This window comes from Hemitrygon akajei, chromosome 10, assembly GCF_048418815.1.
Source record: "Hemitrygon akajei chromosome 10, sHemAka1.3, whole genome shotgun sequence".
NCBI lineage: Eukaryota > Metazoa > Chordata > Chondrichthyes > Myliobatiformes > Dasyatidae > Hemitrygon > Hemitrygon akajei.
The window spans coordinates 134,913,582-134,937,895 of record NC_133133.1 but is presented as its reverse complement, the minus strand read 5'-3'; the positions used below and the strand labels follow the sequence as shown (position 1 = coordinate 134,937,895).

General features: G+C 43.7%; 1 protein-coding gene across 5 annotated transcripts in view; it reads right to left on the bottom strand.

Moving 5' to 3' along the window:
- LOC140734701 (contactin-1-like) overlaps positions 1-24,314 on the bottom strand; it is a 715,399-nt gene that overhangs the window by 313,149 nt on the left and 377,936 nt on the right. For all 5 annotated transcript variants that reach the window (XM_073059025.1, XM_073059024.1, XM_073059023.1 and 2 more), the window contains 2 exons: positions 14,030-14,205; positions 2,666-2,786 (listed from right to left, as the gene is read on the bottom strand). In XM_073059025.1, coding sequence (XP_072915126.1) covers positions 2,666-2,786; positions 14,030-14,205 — 297 coding nt within the window. The remainder of the gene's footprint in view (positions 1-2,665; positions 2,787-14,029; positions 14,206-24,314) is intronic.

Here is a 24,314-nt window from a genome sequence, read left to right as displayed (position 1 = left end):
ACAAAGGAAGATACTCAGTGAAGAGTTTTCTGAGGAGCAAGTTAGATCATTAGTTGAAATGTAGTTTTAGTAGTGGGATGATAGTGAGCACCATTAATAACCCAAGGTGAATGGACTCTGAATAAAACTCCACTGTTGGATATTCAGAAACTTCCCCTTTTCCAAAAGACTAGCTTTCTTTCATAAATGCTTTCTTCACTTAGCTCATGTGGCAGACCCACATCCCAGGACACTCCAGCAAATTTTCTTCACACTCTCTCAGTAGCAATGATACTTAGTTTAAAGATTTCACAAGATTGCACAGGATTTTCAACTTACATAAACTTGTGTATTAAAATCAGTCTACATGGTTATTTACGGGAGAGGTCATACTTCCAGTGCTACTTCGAGGAAAACAGTTTCTAATAACTAATATTACATTGCCACTTGCAGTTATCTACAGGATACTCATAATCTTAAAAAACACAAACACACAAATGAAAGAATAACAATTCTGCTGAAGTTTCCATTATTTATCGAATGGATAAGCAAACTGGCCTCTGCAGTTCTTATCATATAAAATGCAAAGAATATTTGTCATACCGTCTCAACTTCCTATTTATCCAACGATTTCTCACAGGATTATTCAGTCAAAGTATTCTGAAAGCCGCATCAACAACCATTTGGTTAAGATAATATTTTCAGTTCAAGTTCAAGGTGGAGTTTGTGTGTTCTGGCGGAGTCTACCAGCTGGGAAGGCTTTTGGCATACTCAGCCACTTTGAGTCCTTCTGGAGAGACGGTGGGCGGGGGTGCAACAGTGGGAAGACGGGAAAGATCATGGTCAACAGTTCCGACTGACAGATCTTCACAATGGTTCAAAGTGGTTCGTCGCAAAACTTTGACCCTTGCTGCAGATGTCTTAAATTTTTAATAAAGTTTGAGAAGTGTTATAAATGAAATGGAATGGAATATTCACTAACTCATTGGTTCAAAGACCAATGATCGTTAAGGTAAGAATAAAATTGCAGATGCTGGAAATCATTTACAAAAACACAGAAAATGGTGGATCTACTTAGCAGCTCAAGGTGGTAGCAGTGGGAAGGGAAGAAGAGTTAATGTTTCAGGTTGAAGAAACTTCATCATAATGTCTTTGGTCTGAAATATTGACTCTGTTCTTCCTGCAGATGCTGCCTGACCTGTGAGAGGTTCTAAGTACTTGTAGCAGGTTCATTTTTTTGTTTTATAAGACCGACAATAAGATGATAAATGAATTATAGAAGAGGAGATGTGGATTAAGCATGGGACAGATGAACTGCTGCCCAACAGCTCTGACAAAATGGGTTCAATTGCAACCTCTGGCGCTGTCTATATGAAGTTTGCACACTCTCCCTATGACAACTTTAGTTTTCCCCAAGTTACCTGGCTTCCTCCCACATCCAAATACCTACAGGTTAGTCAACTGGTTTCTGCAAATTTTCTTGATGGTAGACGGGCAATGAAAGAACATTGGAGTTGATGGTATGCAACAAATAATTGTTTACAGGGGATTATGTAGGGGAATAGGGGAAATATTCTCAGACAAGCAGTGATTTGGTGAGCCAGATGGCTTCCTTCTACATCATGAGAGAACATAAAATTCTGAACTTCTGCACACCCCTGTGGCTGCAATATTAATGTTCATTCCAAGCTAGACAGACTCGACGTGAAAAGAAACTGACAAGCAACACACGAAACGCTAGAGAAACTTAGCAGGTCAGGCAGAATCTACGGAGAGGAATAAACAGTCAGCATTTCAGGCCAAACCCCTTCATCAGGAACCCTCCATAGATGCTGCCTGACCTGCTGAGTTCCAACAACATTTTGTGTGCACTGTTCTGAATTTCCAGCATCTGCAGAATCTCTTCTGTTTAAGAAACTGAATGAGTTGGCTAAAGGAAGTTCGATGAGCGGCGAAATTTTGGGGAGAATAAAATGAGTTTGGCAAAGGATTAGCGTAAGTTAGTGTTGATGATCAGTTCTGATTTAGCCAGCTGAAGGGCTTGTTTCCTTGCTGCAGGGCTCTCTAACTTACAACAAATCCACTCGAGTTAAATCTTTTAACTTTCCATTCATCAGTAAAGCCAAATCACAGTAATGTATTGCTTTAAAGTAGGAAACAGTTTCAAAGGCAAATGACAAACCCCAACTGATGCACTGATCCACTGCATCATAAAACCAAATCACATTAATTTATCACTTTCAAGTAGGAAACAGTTCGAATAGCAAGCGACAAACACCAACTTGAAATACAGCTGCAGCCCCCGTGCTGAATGCCAGTTGCTGTTCCTAAACAAGCCTTGAACTAATCAACTGCAAGCAATAATACAGAAGAGGTGATACACTTTGACGAGTGTAAAGCTTATTACAGTCTAGAGCTGGCAAAACCTAGGACCATGGTTTATAGTGGTGGGATCACCTCCTGGATACATGGACAATGACTTAACTTCCAACAGGATGAGGTTACGTCCGTTTATCTTAATCTCAACAGCTAATGCTTTACATCACTTTCAGAATAGCAAATCATTATCTTCCCATAACCAAGCAATTCTTACTTTGGAAATATTTCAAAATCTACTCCTAAACAAGGCCTTACAATGCAGATGCTGCTCCGTCGTGCATTACTTCAGCCCAGAACACTTCCCTACCTCTGACGATCAGGTCTGCGGAGGCCGAGGTGCTGTCGACGTTTGTTTGCGCAGTGCAGGTGTATTTCCCCGAGTGTCTCAACTGTGCATTTTTGAAGAACAGCTCTCCACCACCTCCTTCCTGTGGGAATTGACATAAAAAACAGGATAGTTCAGCTCCCGTGAGGTCTGTCATGTCACCCTCCAATGGAATTCATCATACTTCTTATCCCACAATCTTGGTACATGACTCGTGAAGCAGGAGATCAGTTGAAAGTGGCATTTCAGGGCAAAACAAAAAACTTACTCAAGCAAAAGCAGAAAATGTGGGAAAAGCTCAGCTGACCAGGCAGCGGCTGAGGAAGAAGAAACAGGGCAGCTAATTCAGCTCTGAGACCCTTCATTAGAACTGGGAAAGAGGAAAAAACAAGTTGATTTGAAACTGTAGACAGTGTGAGGGATGGATCGAGAGAACAAAGGTGATTAAGAGAGCATGGGGTGCAGTGGCTGCAGAGGTCATCTGATCAACAAGTAACTGGGGGTAGTTAGAGAAAGACAAGGTAAACAAACTGGGATAAAGTGTGAGTAGTTAGAAAGTGAGAATACAAGCACAGGAATGTAAAAGTTGTAAATCACTAATTGACCTCATGAATCCACTGATCATATGACCTCCGCAACTTAAACCCCCGTCAACCCTGGCCTCTCCCTATAAGAGATATTCCTTTTAGCCTATCCATCCTGAAACATTAACTGGCCTGCTGAGTGCATCCAGCACTTTTTGCTTCAATTTCAGAATTCCAGCAACTGCAGATTTTCTTGATTTTCATGAAAAGCACTCAACAGTGGCCAAATAGTAGGAATTTTCTACAAAGACCTGCACAAGGTTAGTGTCTTTTTTAAGACCAATGAATCACCTAAAAGGATAAGAAGCACATGTCAAAGCAATAATACACCTTGCTGACGTTGCATGAATGAACACACTAGTTCCAACTTTTGTTAGATCCTCACAAGTTCAGCTGTGATAGAAGGGGATGACATTCAGTGCTTGGCTGCATCACAATAACCTACTCTGTCACGACTGCAGCAGTTCAATGATCTTAGAGTTATGTTGTACTTAGTTATCAATCAACCCGGGATGAACCTTGGAAAGCTATGTCTGATGAAAAAGGTCTTTTATAAGTGGAATACACAGTAATTTGCAGTTGAAAGAGGAGGAATCAAAAAATGTGACCAAAATCTAATAGTTGACAAGTTGGATGGACAGGACATGTTGCAATTCAGGGAAGATATAACGATGATCTAATCTTGAAAATCATCTCCATTAAACTGCTGCCTTACTGCTCCGATGACCCAGGTTCAATGCTGCTTGTGTGGAGTTTTCATGTTCTCCCTGTGATCACGTGGGTTTCCTCTGCATGCTCTGCTTCCCTCCCACATCCTAAAGAAATGCAGGTAACTAGGTTAACTGGCATGAAAATTGGGCATTGGGGAGGGGAGCCGATTGAAACGTATAGAGAATAAGAATGCAATTCATATAGGATCAACATGGATGGGATGCTGATGGTCAGTACAGTACAAAGGCCAGTTTCTGTGCTGTGTGGCTCTACCACTCTAAGACACACAAACAAAATTCAGCAACAAACAATCTGCTGGAGGGAAATCTGTGGGCCGAGCAGCATCTGAGGAGTGGAAGGAATTGCCAACATTTTGGTTCAAAATTCTGCACCAGGACTCTTTCGTCTCTTCAAACAAAATTCATCTTTTCGTGATGTGATTCTTGGGTTTAAAAAGCATTAGAAAGATTGCAGGAGGTGGGAAGTCTGGCTAGGAGAGGAATCAGGAGCAACATAGCTGTGAAATCTATCTCAGCCCAACCAGACCATGCCAACTGCAGTGCCCGTGTCCAGCTTTCAGTCCAAATCGCTCCAAGTCCTGTCCTTGTATGTAATTACCCAGTGCTTCCGAAATGAAAATACTATCCCTGACTCAACCACTTCCACTCATTCCATATACTCTCCCATCACTTGTATGAAATAGTTCCTCAAGTCCCTTTTGAGATTATTCTTTTTTTTAAATACACAGAATGATTTGAAAAGGGCAAAAGGTGGAGGTGTGTGTTTCATTATAAACTTTCTGTGGTGCTCTGATATAGTGGGCTTGTCATATTCTTGTTCTTGTGACTTTGAACACCTAATGATCAATTCTGTTTACCAAGAGAGCTCTGTGATCCTGACCACGGTTTTCACACCACCAGTGGCCAAATATAAACAAGGGAGAGAAAATCTGCAGATCTGCAGATGCTGGAAATCCGATCAACACACAGAAAATGCTGGAGGAACTCAACGGGCCAGACAGTATCTATGGGAAAAAGAACCGTCGACGTTCTGGGCCGAAACACTTCAGCAGGACTGGAGAAAAAAAAGCTGTGGCGTAGAGTTAAAAGGTGGGGGGAGGGAAGAGGAAAACACAAGGTGATAGGTGAAACCTGGAGGGGGAGGGATGAAGTAAAGAGCTAGGAAGTTGATTGGTTGAAGAGACAGAAGGCTATGGAAGAAAGAAAAGGGGGCTGAAACATCAGAGGGAAGCAATGGATAGGCAAGGAGATAAGGTGAGAGAGGGACAAGGGGATGGGAAATGGTGAAACGGGGAACATTACCAGAAGTCTGTTCATGTCACCAGGTTGAGGGCTACCCAAATGGAATATAAGGTGTTGTTCCTCCAACCTAGGTGTGGCCACATCATGACAATGGAGGAGCCCATGGATGGACATATCGGAATGGGAATGGGAAGTGGAATTAAAGGGCGTGGCCACTGGGAGATCCTGCTTTTTCTGGCGGACGGAGCGTAGGTGCTTGGTGAAGCAATCTCTCCTGGAAGGATTGTTTGAAGCCCTGAATGGTAGTGAGGGAGGAGGTGTAGGGGCAGGTGTGGCACTTGTTCTGCTTGCAAGGATAAGTGCCAGGAGGGAGATCGGGGGAGGGATGAATGGACAAGGGACTAGCGTAGGGAGCGATCCCTGCAGAAATAGGAAGTGGGGGGGGGGGGAGGGGGAGGGAAAGATGTGCTTGGTGGTGGGATTCAGTTGGAGGGGCAGGAAGTTTTGGAGAATTACGTGCTGGACGCGGAAGCTGGTGGGGTTGTAGGTGAGGACAAGAGGAACCCTATCCCTGGTGTGGTGGCAGGAGGATGGGGTGAGAGCAGACGTGCGTGAAATGGAAGAGATGCAGTTGAGGGCAGCATTGATGGTGGAAGAAGGGCAGGCCCTTTCTTTGAAAAAGGAGGACATCTCCTTCGTTCTGGAATGAAAAGCCTCATCCTGAGATCAGATGCAGCAGAGACGGAGGAACTGAGAGAAGGGGCTGGCGTTTTTACAGGTAACAGGGTGGGCTGAGGTATAGTCCAGGTAGCTGTACGAGTCCATGGGTTTATAATAGAAATCCGTCTCCAGAGATAGAGACAGTGAGATCGAGAAAGGGGAGGGAGGTGTTGGAAATGGATAAGGTAAATTTGAAGGCAGGGTGGAAGTTGGAGGCAAAGTGGATGAAGTCAATGTGTTCAACATGGGTGCAAGAAGCAGTACCAATGCAGTCATTGATGTAGCGCAGGAGAAGGGCGGGACCGTCACCAGTGCAGGCTTGGAACGTAGCTTGTTCCACGTAGCTGACAAACTGGCAGCCATAGCAAGGACCCATGTGACTGTCCATGGCTACCCTTTGTTTGAAGGAAGTGGGAGGAGCCGAAGATGAAATTATTTAGAGTGAGGACAAGTTCTGCTAGAGGTAGAGGAGAGTGGTGGTGGTGGGGAGCTGGTTAGGTCTGGTGTCCAGAAAAAAAGACAGCCATGAAGCCTTCCTGATGGGGGATGCAGGTGTAGAGGGACTGGACATCCATAGTGAAAATAAGATGATGGGAGCCAGGGAACCTGAAATCATTGAAAAGGTCAAGAGCCTGTGAAGTGTCACGGATGCAGGCAGGAAGGGACTGAACCGGGGGAATAAAACAGAGTCAAGGTATGCAGATATGTGGTCAGTGGAGCAGGAACAAGCTGAAAAAATGGTTCTACCTGGACAAGCTGGTTTGTAGATCTTGGGTAGGAGGTAGAAACGGGAAGTGCGGGGTGAGGGAACTGTGAGGTTGGTGGTAGTGAATGGGAGATCCCCAGTGTCAATAAGGTTGCTGATGGTGTGGTAAACAATGGCCTGGTGTTCCTTAGTGGGATGCTGTTCAAGCGGTAAGTAAGCGAAGGTGATTTCAATCTCTGAGGCTGACACGAGAGCATCTTTCAGGAGGGTGGGGTACCTGGCCAATCAACTGGCTGTCCACTGAGATATTTAACTTCTCGCTTTGGCAATCTGAGGTACCAATCTGCTTTAAGCCAGCTTCAAATAAACCTGTGCCTAAGAAGAACATGGTAACCTGCCTTGAGGAGCATCTACATCCACAGCGATGAAGAGTTTTGAGAGGTTGGTGTTGAAACTTATGAACTCCTGTCTGAGAAGCAACTTAGATCCACTCCAATTTGCTTACGGTCATAACAGGCCAGCAGCAGATGTCATTTCATCGGCTCTTCACTCAACCATGGAACATCTAGACAGCAAGGATGCATACATCAGGATGCCCTTTACCAGCTACAGTTCAGTGTTCAATACTGATCAACAAGCTTCAAGACCGTTGCCTCAATACCTCTGGCTGAGTGATGCCATAACAACAACCTCTTACTCAATGTCAGCAAGACCAAGGAGCTGATGATTGGCTTTAAGAGGAGGAACTGGAGGCCCATGAGTCAGGCCTCATCAGGGGCTCAGAGAAGGAGAGGATCAGCAATTTTAATTTCCTCGGTGTTATAATGTTAGAGGACCTATCCTGGCTCAGCACACGAGTGCAATTACAAAAGAAGTACAGCAGCGCCTCTACTTCCTTTGGAGTTTGCCAAGATTTGGCATGACATCTATGACTTTGACTAACATTTATAGATAGTCGTGGAGAGTATATTGCCAGCCTACAATAAAGCCTGGTACGGAAACACCAATGCCCTTGAATGGAAAATCCTACAAAATGTAGTGGATGTGGCCCAGTCCATCACGAATAAAGTCCTCCCCACCATTGAGCACATCTACACTGAGTGTTGTCACAGGAAGCCGCATCCATCATCAAGGACCACCACCACCGAGATCGTGCTTTCTTCTCACTGCTGCTATCAGGAACCTCAGGTACAAGGGTCTCAGGACTCACACCACCAGGTTCAGGAACAGTTGTTACCCCTCAGCCATCAGGCTCATGGACCAAAAGGGGAAAACTTCTCAACTTCACTTGCCCCATCATTGAAATGTTCCCACAATCTATGGGCTCACTTTCAAAGACTTTTCATCCCATGTTCTTGATATTTATTGCTTATTTATTTATTATTATTACTTTTCTTTTTGCATTTGCATAAGTTGTTGTGTTTTATACACTGGTTATTTGTCCATCCAGTTGTGTGTGGGTCTTTCATTGATTCTGTTGTGTTCTTTGTAGTTACTATGATTGCCCACAAAAAATGAATCTCGAGGTTATCTATGGTGACATATTTGCACTTTGATAATAAATTTACTTTGAACTTTGAAACTGGAAGTCATGCTCCATTAGTAACATGTACAACATGCAGGTCGGGCAGTATCTGTGGAAATGAGCAGTCAACGTTTCAGGCTGAGACCCTTCGTTATGACTGAGGAGGGAGGGGGCGGGCCCCTATAAAGAAGGTGGGGGAGGGTGGGAAGGAGAAGGCTGGTAGGTGCCAGGTGAAAAACCAATAAGAGGAAAGATCAAGGGATGGGGGAAGGAAAGCAGGGAGGGAATAGGCAGGAAAGGTGAAGAAGGAATGTAAGGGGAAAGCACTATGTGTAGTAGAAGAAGGCAGAATCATGAGAGAGGTGATAGGCAGCTGGAGGAGGAGGCGGAGTGAAACTGAGATGGGGGAAGGGAGAGGGAGGGAATTACCAGAAGTTGGAGAATTCAATGTTCATACCAAGGGGCTGGAGACTACCCAGACAGTAGATGAGGTGTTGCTCCTCCAACCTGAGATTGACCTCATCATGGCAGTAGAGGAGGCCATGTATGGACATATTCAAATGGGAGTGTGAAGCAGAGTTGCAGCAGGTGGCAACCGGGAGATCCTGGCTCCATTAGTGCCAGGGTTAACTTTATACAGTCCGCATGCTGCTGTGCAGTAACGCTCTTTGACTGACACAAACTCCAAATATCAAGGAATCCCTGCTTACTTAGACTATCCAAGCATTTTTCCATCTGCTACCACTCCAAAGGGTAAGAGTCTGAAAGTGCCCTGAAGAGATGCTCACATTCCTCAAGCCAAAGAATATTATAAACACCAATGAACATGAAATTCAGTTCTAAAATTACAAAGCAAATGCAGGCAAAAACTTGAACTAAACATCCAATAACTCTACCCAGAGTCAATCACTACTTATAGATAGGCCATAAGATATTTGGAGCAGAATTGGGTCATTTGGCCTATCGAGTCTGCTCCGCCATTTCATCATGGCTTATCTAATTTTCCTCTCAGTCCCAATCTCCTGCCTTCTCTCCATAACACTTCAAGCCCTGACCAATCAAGAATCTATCAACCTCTGTCTTAAATATACATAAAGACTTGGCCTCCACAGCTGCCTGTGTATAGGGAAGATCTTCTCAACATTGCCAATAATCAGAGCCCACTGGACCTCTCACTAGACTTGGAAACCTGTTGTCATGGAGTTCTACAGCAAGGAGGCAGGTCCCTTAGGTCACCACATCTGTACTGACCATCCACTGACATGAGCTTTCCCTCTCTATTCTGACCAACCCTGCCCAATCCTCCTTCCACCCTCGTATACTCAAGGCCATTGGTGGTAGCTAATTCACCTGCCATCCAGGATTTCATTTTGAGGTCTGGGAGGAAATGAGAGTAATGGGGAAAACCCACCTGGTCACTGGGAGAATGCACAAGCTCCACACACAGAGCCCACATAAGGTAATGACAGAACGAGGATCTCTGCAACTGCGAGACAGAAATGCATCCACAACCCACTGACTCACTTTCAAGGACTCTTTATCTCATGTTCTTGATATTTATTGCTTAGTTATTTATTATAATTATTTCTTTCTTTTTGTATTTGCAGTTTGTTGTCTTTTGCACACTGGTTGTCCAACCTGTTGGCGCAGTCTTTCAGTGATTCTATTATGGTTATCGGATTTATTGGGTATGCCCACAAGAAAATTAACCTCAGGGTTGTATATTTAGTAATTTTTAATTCCATTTATTTGTTGTGCCACATTTTTTAGTTTGAGAAATTTGTTGTGCTTACTGTTTACAATGTCCATGCAACTATGATCAGCAGGCTCAATTTTTCATTCATTTAGCGTGCTTATTTAATGTGACATATATGTACTTGGATAACAAATTTACTTTGAACTTGGAAGTAAATAGCAGAACGTGTGTCAGTGTACACATTCTATCCTGCAAGGTAACCCATTTTTAAGCTCCTGGCATCTGCAGATTAACTTGGAGAAGGAGAAAATGTCTGAGGAAAAAAAATCCATCAGGAGGGACAGAAACTCTTTTTCAAGTTGGAATTTCAAACTCTCTGACCCAGAGAACTAGGCTATATTCACTTGCTCAGCAATGAGGCTTACTCTTTGCAGAACGAGAAGCCTTCACAAACCTTCAGCCCAGATGCAATTCGGGGAAGGTGTTTATATATCAGAAACCGAAATAATTTTAAAGTGTCAAGAAATTGACCCCACTGCAAAAAAAAATCTGATCCCAACAAACCATCAGGGAGATTCCATCCACAAATGTGGAACTAAAACCCAAGAATTCTAGCCAACTGTAAAATATTGGAGGAACCCGCCGGTGATGGATAGGTTAGGGAATTCAAGATTCTGTCAAGATGTCAGGAGTTTCTGGCAAACAGCTGGGAAAATGTTCTCATTTATCAAAATGTCAGGTTTTTCTTTTCCGCTGTTAGTGACAGTAAACTCTGGCTCACTTGAGAGAATTTCAACCCAGAGTCAAAATGTCACCATCAGGGAAATTTTGGAAAATTTGAATGTCAGTTGACAGTGGTTTTCCACTCTGTCAGTAAAGGGAAAATAAAACTTTGCCAGCAGCAAACTGCTACAATGTGAGACCTGAAGCAATCAGCAAGATCTGGAGCTACCCGTACAGACCAGTGTTCAGCAAGACATCATCTTGAGGAGTCAGTCTCCTCCAACATTTCTTTACTCCTTCCCATTCTCCAGTTTTGGTGATAAACTCCGTACAGGCAGGGAAGATGGATGGTTGTGGGCACAATGCACCAAACACAAACAGAAAAGGCCACTTCAAATCCCCGCTCCCACTCTCTATTTCACCTGTTGATCCGCGGCCTCCTGCACTGTTGCAATGAGACTCAGTATCAGCTGAAGGAACAGCAACTCATCCTACGTCTGAGCACTCTGCAGTCTTCTGAACTCAATACTAAATGCTACAACTTTAGCTAGCTTAATTTCTGTCCTCAGCACCACAGGATACAGGAGCAGAGTTAAGCCATCTAGCCCATCCAGTTTGCTCCACAATTTGATCATGACTGATTTTATTTTCTTTAATTTCGAGATTAGGTAACAGGCCCTACCAGCCCCTGAGCCTCCGCTGCCCCACGTGACCTACTAGCCCACACATCGTTAAAATGAGGGAGGAAACCGGAGCACCCAAAGGAAACTTACGGACTCTCAGGGAGAATACACAGACTCCTTACAAACAGACTGGGATTTAACCCAAGCTGCTGGCTACGCTCCTCAATCTCACCTTCCAGCCTTCTCCCTGTAACCCTTAACCCTATTGTGAATCCAGAACCTACAATTTCAATACACCCAATGACTTGGCCTCCACATCCTCCTGTCGTAGAAAATCTGTATCAGTTGTCCATCTATGACGTTGGTCCATTTTCCTTTCTGTTCCCTGCGGGCAGAGCACACTCTCAGCCTGACCCGCTGGGCATAACCTCTCCTGCTCTGCATTTTGCAACTCCAACATTTTTTGCCTATGTTCTCGTTCTCCGACTGCCCCCATTCGCTTGTCAGCCAGCTAACATCATCTGCAGCTTATCCCCATGGTCTCCACACAGATTAACAAACTGCTCCTTTCCTTCCCAGTTCTGATAAAGAGTTTTCAACCTGAAATGTAAACCTTGTTTCTCTCCCCACTGATGCAGACTGACATTATCCATGGAAGAACATGGAAAGCAGCATCTGTAAGCAACAGGAGCTCCACTAGGTAGATCTATCCTTCTCCAATAAGCTAGATTTTACTCAAACAGTTACTTAAAAACCTGCTTTAAAGCCCACATGAGGGAAGTATGGGGGGGGGGGGGTGGTGGGGGATGTCAAGAGTTATTTTTTTTTACACAGAGAATGGTGAGTGCATTGCCAGGGTGGTGGCAGTGACAGATAAATTGGGTACATTTAAGAAACTCTAAGATAGGCCGATGGATGAGACCAAAATTGAAGTTTATGTAAGAGGGAAGGGTTAGCTTGGTCAGCACAATATCGTGGACAGAAAGGCCAGTACTCTGCTGTAATTTTCTCAGTTTTATGAATGGTCTGAGTTCATGGACAGCTCATTTTTAACAGTAATCTTGCACACACGTCTAATCTGTGTGTCTTATGGTTGCAAGAAAAAGTGTGAATGATATCAGATTCAATTCCCCATCCCATCACTACAGACAGAGCAAATGGAGAAACGACAACAACAAATGGAATTAACTTCTTGTGAGGGGGTTATGTTGGAAACAGGAGCAAACACAGGGAATTTGTCCCTTCAATCCTGCCCTGCCAATCAATAACAACGTGGCTGCTCTTCCCCCATGTCCCATGATTCCTCTGATATCCAGAAATGCTGTTTGACCGCTTGACATCCTCAGGCCATTTGTGTGTTGGAATGATCTTGAGGGCCATCAAGTGTGGGAGTGTGAGTGTGTGTGAGAGTGAGAGTGCATGTGAGAGTGAGTGTGTGTGAGAGAGAGTGTGTGTGAGAGAGTGAGAGTGTAAGTGAGAGAGTGAGAGTGTAAGTGAGAGACAGAGAGAGTGAAAGTGAGAGAGAGAGAGAGAGAGAGAGAGAGAGAGAGAGAGAGAGAGAGAGAGAGAGAGAGAGAGAGAGAGAGAGAGAGAGAGAGAGAGAGAGAGAGAGAGAGAGAGAGAGAGAGAGAGATGGTCAATGTAGGTTAAATACAGGAAGGAGATGTTTCACAGGGTCCAAATAATAACTTAAGGTTTGCTGAACTTGGCAAAGGAACTCCTTTCTCTTTGGTCTCTCAAAATTTCAGGCAAGCAGTTTACAAAACAATTCAAATGCCTTCCATCAGAAAACTGATGGGTAGCCCTGTGAAAGAACAAGTGCTTCAAAGGAAGGGCTTCACATGGCAGGAGCCACCCAAAATATTTTTTTTCATATGCAGATCGGAAAAGGCAGAGCTATTGGAGTGGAGCTGTACTCAGTCATACAACTTCATGTGGCATTTTTAAAAGTGATGTTAGCTGCCCCCCGATGGCAAAGCAAAGCACTGCACGTGATTCTGTCCCAAATTTGTTTCTCAAATTACCATTGCCTGGGAAGGGAAAGGTTGTTATCTTCTCTCAGATGATCACAGTCTGTTTTTGACCAAATAGTAGAATGGAGTTTCAGGAATTGGTTTAGAAGCTGGAGCCTGGCAACAAATGGCAGTGCCAATAAACCACCCAGATAATGCAGAACACTAGGAGGGCAGTAGATATATTCATATTCTGACTAACAGAAGGTTCAAGTAAGTCAAGAAGAGATAAACAGTTAAATGCCACAAAATCATTGTGGTGCAAAGAGAAGTGCTGCTGCCTCACAACTGCAGAGACCTGGGTTTGATCCCAAGCTCCAGCTTTGGCTGGGTGGACATTCCACATTTGCCACCATCCCCTGTGACCATGCGAGCTTTCTCCCCAAGAGATGTTGGCTAGACCTTCACTGTAACCTGCCCCTAGTGCATGGTGTGTGGTAGGAGAATCAGGAAGGAGTGAGTGTACTTGTGAGAGAGAACAGGTTACAGGGAATTAAATAAAGGAATGAGATTGGCGGGATTGCTCCAAGGCTGGCACAGACTCAGTGGGCTAGGTGGTCTCCTTCCATGTGTTACAACAATTTAAGAAATCCTGGAAGAAAAATGAACCGACAGGACAGTATGTGAAACAACTGCTCAAGCAACAGCAGGCCATGTCCCAGTACCAGAGAGAGTAAGAGACCAACTTAACCTTTCAATACAATTCCAATGAGTTCCAAACACTGTCAAACCATAGTTTACAACAGTCATAAGCATTATATCAGTCATTACTACGGCCACTCACCAGTACTCGGTATTCCATGTAGTCCTTCTCTTTGTCAAAGTCGATGGGATAGCCATTTGTTGACCAGATGAAAGCAAGGTCAAGAGTGGGGTCGTAGGATGCTTGGCACTCCATGGTGCCATTCTCTCCCATCGTGATATCGATGTTTGATGGCTCAAGGGTGATCTTGGTAGGCTCTAGAGAGAGAGGGAGTGAGTAAGAGGTTTCTCCTCTTGAAAACCAACCACAAGGTTAAACACCAAAGACTATTTCAGTGCTAAATTACTGTGAGGAACCAGACTGGCAGTAACTACGTATACCTGGTCAGATAGTGGAACTCCTGCAGCCTGAGTGTGTTCTCAAAGCTATTATGATGACAATCTGGAAGTGTCTCAGATCAAACACTCTATTCCCAAACTCCAACCACATAAGCCTATGTTGGAGTTTGGGCGCCACCACAGCATAGCAGTTAGCACAATGTTATCACAGCTTGGGCCGTTCCAGAGTTTATTCCTGGCACCCTCTGTAAGAAGTGCCACTATGTCCCCCCTGTGCAATATGTGGGTCTTTGCCAAGTGCTCCGGTTTCCTCTCACAGTCCAGAGACATACCAAGTAGATTAAAATAAAAAAACACGAAATGCTGGCAGAACTCAGCAGGCCAGACAGCATCTATGGGAGGAGGAAATAATGACATTTCGGGCCGAAACCCTTCATCAGGACCCTTTGTCTCCTGATGAAGGGTTTCAGCCCGAAACATCGTTATTACCTCCTCCCATAGATGCTGTCTGGCCTGCTGAGTTCTGCCAGCATTTCGTGTTTTTTAATTTATTTCCAGCATCTGCAGATTCACTTGTGTTGCCAAGTAGATTAAATGGTTGTTGTAAATTGTCCTGTGATTAAGATAGAGTTAATTGGGGTTGCCGGGTGGCATAGCTTGAAGGGCTGGAAGGGCCTGTCTCTCTAAATAAATAGATAGATAGATAAATAGATGGATACATAGATAGACAGACAGAAATGCAGCACAGTACAATAGTGTAATAGTGTAACATTATTACTGTGCAATCAGTTACCAAAGCAATTTATCTTTTACACTATTTCCCAAAATTGGAACCTATCTTCTCTTTTTTCAAGGCCACCATTATCCAATGAATTGTCAAAAATGGTAGCATTACCAATTCCTGTAATATTAAATATTAATTAATTCTTTTGAATTGTAACTAACTAGGTGGCAATTTTATTTTTACATCTCCAGAACTTTATGAGTCCATGCCCATTGGCCAGACTCCCTCATTACACAGTGCCCCTCTCACTGTGATACCGATCACCTGTACCTGGAGATGCAGACGTTGTCTTAATGCCCTACCAGACATCTTCTCCTGGTCGTGGGCTGCCAACAGAAACAATGCCAACGTGGACAAATAGCACCAAGTGAAAGTTAGCTACTGGACCAGTAAGAGGTTGGAGAGAGGTGCTGGATGCAGGAGGAGTCTTCACATTTACCCTGATGTGGGTGACACCAGCTGCACCAGTGAGATCAAGTGTCCTCACCAGCTCTCCAGTCCTTCCGACCTGTCCTCTCCTCTTCTTGGAATCAGTTTCTCATCATGCTTTTAATAAGGTATTAATTGAATTTAGTCTATCAAGACTGAATTTGTAGCTTCACTAACATATAATTTGTATTTTTAACTCTTATTTTTCAAATTGTGGTGTTAGACTCCACCTACTGGTGGCAAAATGATATAACAGTTACATAATTGTTTATCATCTTTCAGTTTTCATTGGCTAAGTATTGAACAAGTTATACCTGTGTGTCATATAATAGCCCCTCGCTTGTCTCAGGAATTTGCCTTTCCTCACTATAAAAGTGTCTCCTTCTGCAAAAATCCTCATCTTGCCTTTGTCTTTGTTCTCAGATCTTTATTTTAGTTTCATGTGTTCTGTTTTAAACTTCCAATAAACAATCGTGAGGCAACAAGTTTTCAACTCTCTCTTGGACACATAAAAGAACCTGCAGATCGAAAAAAACCAGCTCCGACATTCCTGACTTGTCCTCCTTTCCCAACCTGGCATTGCCATCAAGGTCAGCAAACTTGTCTCTACCCCATCCCCCTTGAGTTCTTGTTCCCCACTGCTCCAGTCCTCATCTATCCAGATGCTGCTGCTCAGAATCCCCTCCAGTAACTTCCCACCACTGATAACAGGCTCATTAGCTAGTCATTCTCTAACTTGTATATCAGTTCACGTCTCCCCCCTCCCTCAACTACCTCCTGGTCCTCCAAAACTTCACCTGTATCTGATGCGATGTGCCTGGGATTACATTTCTCACTGCACTTATGCATACATAGATCTGCCAGTAGTACTTCAACATTACCTCTAAAAACAGGGAAGATATCATACTCATTAGGTACAGCTGGCAGACATCTGCTCCAGAGGGAGCTGTGCCACTTGAGATGAACCTCCGCCCTGCCGCTCAGAGTAAGCGGCAGCGGTGAAAGGAGAGACTGAACAACCAAAAGACCCGACCGGTAACCACAGCCAGACTTAATCGTGCTCACACTGCACCAGAATATGTGGATCCCAGATCTGCCACTGCAACCATTTGAGGACCCACCAATAGACAACCCCTCAGAAGAACATCCTACTCGAGACATCGCACTACGCCAGCACCACTACATACACTTGTGTGCATATCACAATGAACTCAATTTTGACTTTGAGATGACAGATCATTGTCTTACTGGAGAGAAATTGTAAATGTCAGAAGTACAGAGTAATCCAGGTGTAATGCCATGAATCACACAAGGCTGTTGGTTAAGTGCAGTGAGTGGTTATGGGGGCCACTGGTATTTTGGTTTTCAGTGGTACACCCGGAGTTCTATGCATGCTTCCAGTCACCCAATTTAAGAAAGGGTGATGCAGCCTTGGAGACAGTCCAAAGAAAATTCACCAGGCTAATCCCTGCGATAAGGAGCTTTTCCTCAGTCACTGAAGGCAAAAGAAGTTGGGTAAATAATCTTTGGAATGAAAGATGATTTTTCTAAGGGGCGTGACTGGGTCACACTTGCACCAGAGTGTGAGTCTCAAATGAGGGGGGACAGCTACAAGATCGGGGGCAGTCACTTAAAACTGAAATGTGCAGGAATTTCTTTTCAGAGGGGATAGTGAATCTCTGAAAATGCAGAAGTGAGATCAGTGAAGGTATGGGAAATGGAGGTAGATATATCTTGGAAAGATCAGAGAATCATGGGCTGAGTGGGAGTGGCACAGAAGAGTTGAGGCCTAGAGCAGATCATCCATGCTCACGTTGAATGGTAGGTCAGACTTGAGTTGCCCACTCTTGTCCCTTCTACTACATCCTTGTATACTCCAAAGTTATAAATGTGCATTGCCGTCATGTACTTGGCTTAGATCTTAAAGGAGGTTAAAAGGTTGGCATAACATAGTGGGCCGAAGGGCCTGTACTGTGCTGTTATATTCTATGTACTTTAACCCTCAGACTGGTATTCCCTTCCTTAACCTTTCACCTTTGCCAACCGTTGTCTCTGACAAGTGGCGTCCCAGTCACGAATGCCAACAATATTCTTAAGAAAATAAGGGCAGGCAGTAGGTTAGGGTCGTTTTGCTTGGTTTGAAAAATCTCAGTGGCTCCTGGAAGATCCCATTTGGAAGGTTATACCAAGGTTAAGTTTCAAAGCTGAAAGTTCAAAATAAATTTATTATCAAAGTACATATATGTCAACATATACAGCCCTGAAATAGTAAATACCTTGAAATATAGCTTGGAAATTTGCTTCCTTCTTTGTTAAGAATGGGGGAAGGAGAGGTGTTCTTAGAATTCTGGGCTTTAATCTGTTTACAAGCTGTCTACAGGATGAAATGTGCCTCAGAATTACTGAGCTCAGCAGCAGCCCGGGAGTGAATCCTCACAGCTATGGCAAGTAGTTCCCGGTTTTGTAAAAGAATACCTTTGTAAAGAAATAACTGTCTCACAGCTCCAGTGATCCCAGTTCGATCCTGATGCTATGTGCCTGGCATTATGTTTTTTTACTGCACTTACGCCGACATAAATCAGCTTGCAGAAATTCAACATTACACCTAAAACTGGGAAAGATATTCTCTCTACGGAGCCTGCACTTCTTCCTGAGAATACGTGGCGTTCCAGTTTTCTCGCACACTCCAAAGGCGCACAGGTTGGTAAGTTAATTGGCCGATATAAATTGCCTCAAGTGTTGGTGGGTGGCAAGAGAAATGATGGGGAAATTGATAGAACAGGTTACAGGGAAATTGGTGGGGTAATGGACATGAGAATATTCTGAAAATCAGCATAGAGTCGATCGGCCAAATAATCTCCTTCAACGTTGTAAAAAAACAAAATTATACAGTACATTCATGGTGTTCATGTTGTGAAATAAGTAGGGGCTCTTCCTTTCTTGGGCCCTTCCTCAACTCCTCTTGTCTTTCAGCTTTCTGTCTCATTTCTGAAATTTACAGGCCATCATGATCCAAGCTTCATTGGCATCCACTGAGTACCTCCTTGCCAGGTGCCACCTCCTCCCTCCTCCCGCAAACCATCTGTGTCCAGAATGCTGGACTTTGTTCCTGAAACCTCTCTGCCCCTGACTCCCTCTAGAACACATTCAACCCACATCTTGGATCAAGCGGGTGTAAGTGGGAGGGGAGCAAAATTGGAAAAAATGGAAGGATGTGGGAGAAAAGAAGAATGCAGGGAATGGGAGACATGAGGCTGGAATAGACGATTATGTTGAATTAACTGGAGCCAGAGTAGTATTCAGAAGGCTGTCATGTTACCAGTTGGAAGCTAAACTGTTTCCCTTTGGCTCATGCTGTGTTTTGTTGGAATGTTGCACAAGGCCAAAGGCATTGATGTCAGAGAGTAACCCCTCTCTCCTCTTCTGGTACATCAGAGATTGTCCTCCATCCACTTATTCTAAGGAAGCACCTTTTGTTCTTCACTAAAATCTTCACCAGAATTCCAAGACCACTGTTCGAGTTTTAGTGTTCAGGGTCCTGTCATCGGTGAGTCTGGACCTTGAGGCGTGGATCCGAGCACCTTATTCGTCAACATTGGCGAGTCCTGGTTCAATATCAAAGATCGAAGCCAAGCACCAAGGTCGATCAGAAGTCCAGAAGACAATATTCAATGGCCAGAGCCCCGAGTCTGTAAATCTTTAGAAATTCACTGTGGAAATCTAAGACCCAATGTCTGTGAATCCACGAGTCTGCCAGAGGCAGGACGCCAAAGGAAACAGCCTGTCTGGGTTTAGAGGACTACATGTGCGTGGCTGGGGGGTGGGGGGGTGGGTGGGAGAGAGGAACAGGGCTTCTTTTGCTTGTCACGAGGAAATCTGCAGATGCTGGAAATTCAAGCAACACACAAAATGCTGGTGGAATGCAGCAGGCCAGGCAGCATCTATAGGAAGAAGCAATGTTTCAGGCCGAGACCCTTCGTCAGGACTAACTGAAAGGAAAGATAGTAAGAGATTTGAAAGTAGGAGAGGGAGGGGAAAACGTGAAATGATTGAAGACCGGAGGGGGTGGGGTGGAGCTGAGAGCCGGAAAGGTGATTGGCAAAAGGGATACAGAGCTGGAGAAGGGAAAGGATCATGGGACGGGAGGCCTAGGGAAAAAGAAAGGGGGAGGGGAGCACCAGAGGGAGATGGAGAACAGGCAGAGTGATGGGCAGAAAGAGAGAAAAAAAAAGGAGGGGGAAAAAATCTAAATATATCAGGGATGGGGTAAGGAGGGGAGGAGGGGCATTAACGGAAGTTAGAGAAGTCTATGTTCATGCCATCAGGTTGGAGGCTACCCAGCCAGTATATAAGGTGTTGTTCCTCCAACCTTAGTGTGGCTTCATCTTGACAGTAGAGGAGACCATGGATAGACATATCAGAATGGGAATGGGATGTGGAATTAAAATGTGTGGCCACTGGGAGATCCTGCTTTCTCTGGCGGACAGAGCATAGGTGTTCAGCAAATCTGGCAGACAGATTTTGCTTGTCTTTTGCTTGTCGCTTGGTATGTTCTGCGTTGTTCTGCCGGGCATGGAGGGCATCCTTTGTGGGTGTCATGTAGGCTTCCCTCCAACACATCCTTAAGTATGTTGGTTTTTAATGCAAATTACACATTTCACTGCATGCTTTGATGTTCCTGTGATAAATAAATCTGAATCTGAACCTGAATCAGACAATTAATCTTGTTTCTCCTGTTCGGAGACCTTTCACACATCTTCACTTTCCCTCCAACTTTTTGTTCCTAACATTTCCCAGTATGAGTGAAAATCAACTTTCTACCTCTCTTTCTCTCTCCGTAGATGCTACCTGACCCACTGGGTATCCCTGGTGTTTAGAGTGACCTGCTCTGTGCCTTTCTTTTTAGACAATCTCAAGAGATGCCTCTAAGTGCAGGGCAAATTTATATTCTCATCCCTTGGACATTAAACCTCTGAAACAAAGGTGGGTCATTCAAGCACACTTTAGAAGTTGATTCACAGCAGGACTGGGTCTCATACAGGCAAGTGAGAAAAGATCCAACAGAATGCCTTGGGTGAAAATGCAAAGCCTGGAACCACGGATGGAGAGTGCAGAAGCAGGAACCGAGTGCTAGAGGTGAGAACATTTATTCATACATCTAAAAATTATGATGTTGAAAACCAATTTAATCTATAGCAGAATGACTGTTTACACATTTCTGAGTCCTTTATTACCAGCCAGAAAGCTTGTCTTCACATTTTTCTATTTTTTTTTCATTCTCCCAAGCATTCCTTTTGTTGTGTGAGGGTAAGAGTAGGATAATTTAGTAGATCAGTGTGTGGCTGAGGAACTGTGTTGGGGGCAAGGTTTCAGATTTCTGGATCATTGGGATCTCTTCTGGGCAAGGTATGATTTGTACACAAGTGACGGGTTACAAATGAACCCAAGAAGGACCAATAACCTTGCAGGTAGGTTTGCTAAAGCTATTGAGGAGGGTTTAAACTATTTGGCAGGGAGATGGGAACTGGAGTGATATAGCTGAGGATAGAGCAGTTGGTATACAATTAGATACAGCATTGTGAGACTCTGAGACAGGCAGATGATAGGGCAAAATTGCCATCAGTGGGATGAGTTAAAGTGTAACAAGGGGTCAAAATTGAACAGGGTGATGAAAACAGGACTGAAGATGTTATATTTGAATGTACACAGAATACGTAATAAGGTAGATAATCTTGTAGCACATTTAGAATTTGGCAACTATGCTGTTGTGGGCATTACTGAGTTGTGGCTGAAAGAAGATCATGGTTAGGAGCTTAACATCCAAAGATATACATTGTATCAAAAGGACATGTAGGTAGTCAGAAGGGGTGGGTGGCTCTGTTGGTAAAAAATAAAATGGAAACCTTAGAAAGAGGTGACATAGGTTGCATGATCTAGAATCCTCGTGGGTAGGATTAAAAAACTGCAAGAGTAAAAAGACCCTGATGGCAATTATGTACAGGCCTCCAAACAGTAGACTGAATGTTACCTACAAATTATAACAGGAATTAGAAAACATTTGACAAAAAGGCAATGTTACGATAGTCATGGGCGAGTTCAATATGCAGATAGAATGGGAAAATCAGGTTGGTGCTGCATCCCAAGAGAGAATTCTTATAATGTCTACGTGATGGTTTTTTAAAAGCAGCTTGTAGAAGAGTCCATTTAGGGGGAATGCTATTTGGGATTAGCTGTTGTGTAATAAACAAGATCTGATTAAGGAACTTAAAGTAAAGGAACCTTTAGGAGGCCGTGATCACAATATGATAGACTTCACCCTACAACTTGAGAGGGACAAGCTAGCAGATGTATCAGTATTACAGTGGAGTAAATGGAATCATAGAGGCATGAGAGAGGAACTGGCCAAGGTTGACTGGAAAGGGTGACTAGCAGGATTGACAGCAGAGTAGCAATGACTGGAGTCTCTGCGAGCGATTCAGAAGGCACAGAACAGATACATCCCAAAGAAGAACTAGTGTTTCAAAGGCAGGATTAAGCAACCTGGCTGACAAGGGAAGTCAAAAATAATATAGAAGCAGAAGAGAGGGGGTGTAATAGAGCAAAAACTGTGCAAAGTTAGCAGATTGGGAAGCTTTTAGTACTGGGAGTACAGTTAGACGAGAAGCTAGACTGGACTGCCAACACAGATGCCTTGTGCAGGAAGGCACAGAGTCGACTGTACTTCCTAAGAAGGTTGGCGTCATTCAATGTCTGTAGTGAGATGCTGAAGATGTTCTATAGGTCAGTTGTGGAGAGCGCCCTCTTCTTTGTGGTGGCGTGTTGGGGAGGAAGCATTAAGAAGAGGGACGCCTCACGTCTTAATAAGCTGGTAAGGAAGGCGGGCTCTGTCGTGGGCAAAGTACTCGAGAGTTTAACATCGGTAGCTGAGCGAAGGGCGCTGAGTAGGCTATGGTCAATTATGGATAACTCTGAACATCCTCTACATAGCACCATCCAGAGACAGAGAAGCAGTTTCAGCGACAGGTTACTATCGATGCAATGCTCCTCAGACAGGATGAAGAGGTCAATACTCCCCAATGCCATTAGGCTTTACAATTCTACCGCCAGGACTTAAGAACTTTTTAAAAGCTATTATTAATGCTTTTTGAGATAGTGATTTAGATGCATATCATATTTTTTACTGAGTTAAGTATTGTATGTAATTAGTTTTGCTACAACAAGTGTATGGGACATTGGAAAAAAAGTTGAATTTCCCCATGGGGATGAATAAAGTATCTATCTATCTATCTATCTTTTAAAAATCAACAGAAGGTAACTAAAAAAGCAATAAGGGAAAAGATGAAATATGAAGTAAGCTAGCCAATACTATCAGAGGATACTGAAAGTTTTCTCAGATATAAAGAGTAAAAGCGAGGCAAGAGTAGAAGTTGGACCACTGGAAAATGATGCTGGAGATGTAGTAATGGTGGACAAAGAAATAGCAGATGAACTAAACGAGTATTTTGCATCTGTCTTCACTGTGGACACTAGCAGTATTCCAGAAGTTTGAGAGTGTCAAGGCTTAATTGAAATTACTTGAGAGAGGGTGCCTTAGAAACTGAAAGGTCTGAAGGCAGGTAAGTCACCTGGACCAGAAGGACTACACCTCATGGTTCTGAAAGAGGTAGCTGAAGAGGCAGTGGAAGCATCAGTAATGATCTTTAAAGTATCATTCGATTTTGGCATAGTTTCAGAGGACTGGAAAATAGCAAATGTCACTCTATTCTTCAGGAAAGCAGGGAGTGAGAAGAAAGGAAATTATAGGCCAGTTAGTGTGGCCTCAGTGCTTGGGAAGATGTTGGAGTCAACTGATAGGGATTAGGTTTTGTGGTACTTGGAAGCACATGACAAATAGGCCAAAATCAGCACCGTCTGCTTCAGGGAAAATCTTGCCTGACAAACCTGTTGGAATTTTTTGAGGAAATAGCAAACAGGACAGACAAAGGAGAATCAGTGGATGTTGTGCATCTAGATTTTCAGAAGGCCTGTTACAAGGTGCCACACATGAGGATGTTTAACAAGAGCCCATGGTATTGCAGGAAAGATACTAGCAAGGATAGAGCAATGGCTGATTGGTCGGAGGCAAAAAGTGGGAATAAAGGGAGGCTTTTCTGGTTGGCTGCCAGTGACAGGGGTCTCTGTTTGGACTGCTTCTTTTTACATTATATGTCAATGATTCGGATGACAAAATAGATGGCTTTCTGGTCAAGTTTGTGAGTGATACGAAGATAGGTGGAGGGGCAGGTAGTGCTGAGGCAGTAGGGAGGCTGTCGAAGGACTTAGATAAATTAGGAAAATGGGCAAGTCAATGGCAGATGGAATAGAGTGTCGGGAAGTGTAAGGTTTTGCATTTTTGTAAAAGGAACAAAAGCGTAGACTATTTTCTAAATGGGCAGAAAATTCAAAAATCTGAGGTGCAAAATGACTTGGGAGTCCTTAGCAAGAGTCCCTTAAGGTTAATTTGCAGGTGGAGTCAGTGGTGAAGGAGCAAATGTAAAGATACCAATTCATTTCAAGATGACTAGAATATAAAAACAGGGATTTAATGCTGAGGCTTTATAAGACACTGGTGAGCCGACAGTGGAGAGAGTTCAAAGGAGATTCATGAGAATAATTCCTGGAATGAAAGGGTTAATATATGAGGAGTGATTGATGGCTCTAGGCCTATAATCACTGGAATTTAGTAGAATGAACGGAGATCTCATTGAAACCTATCAAATGTTGAAAGTGATGTGGAGAAATGTCTCCTATAAAGGAAGAATCTTGGACCAGAGCA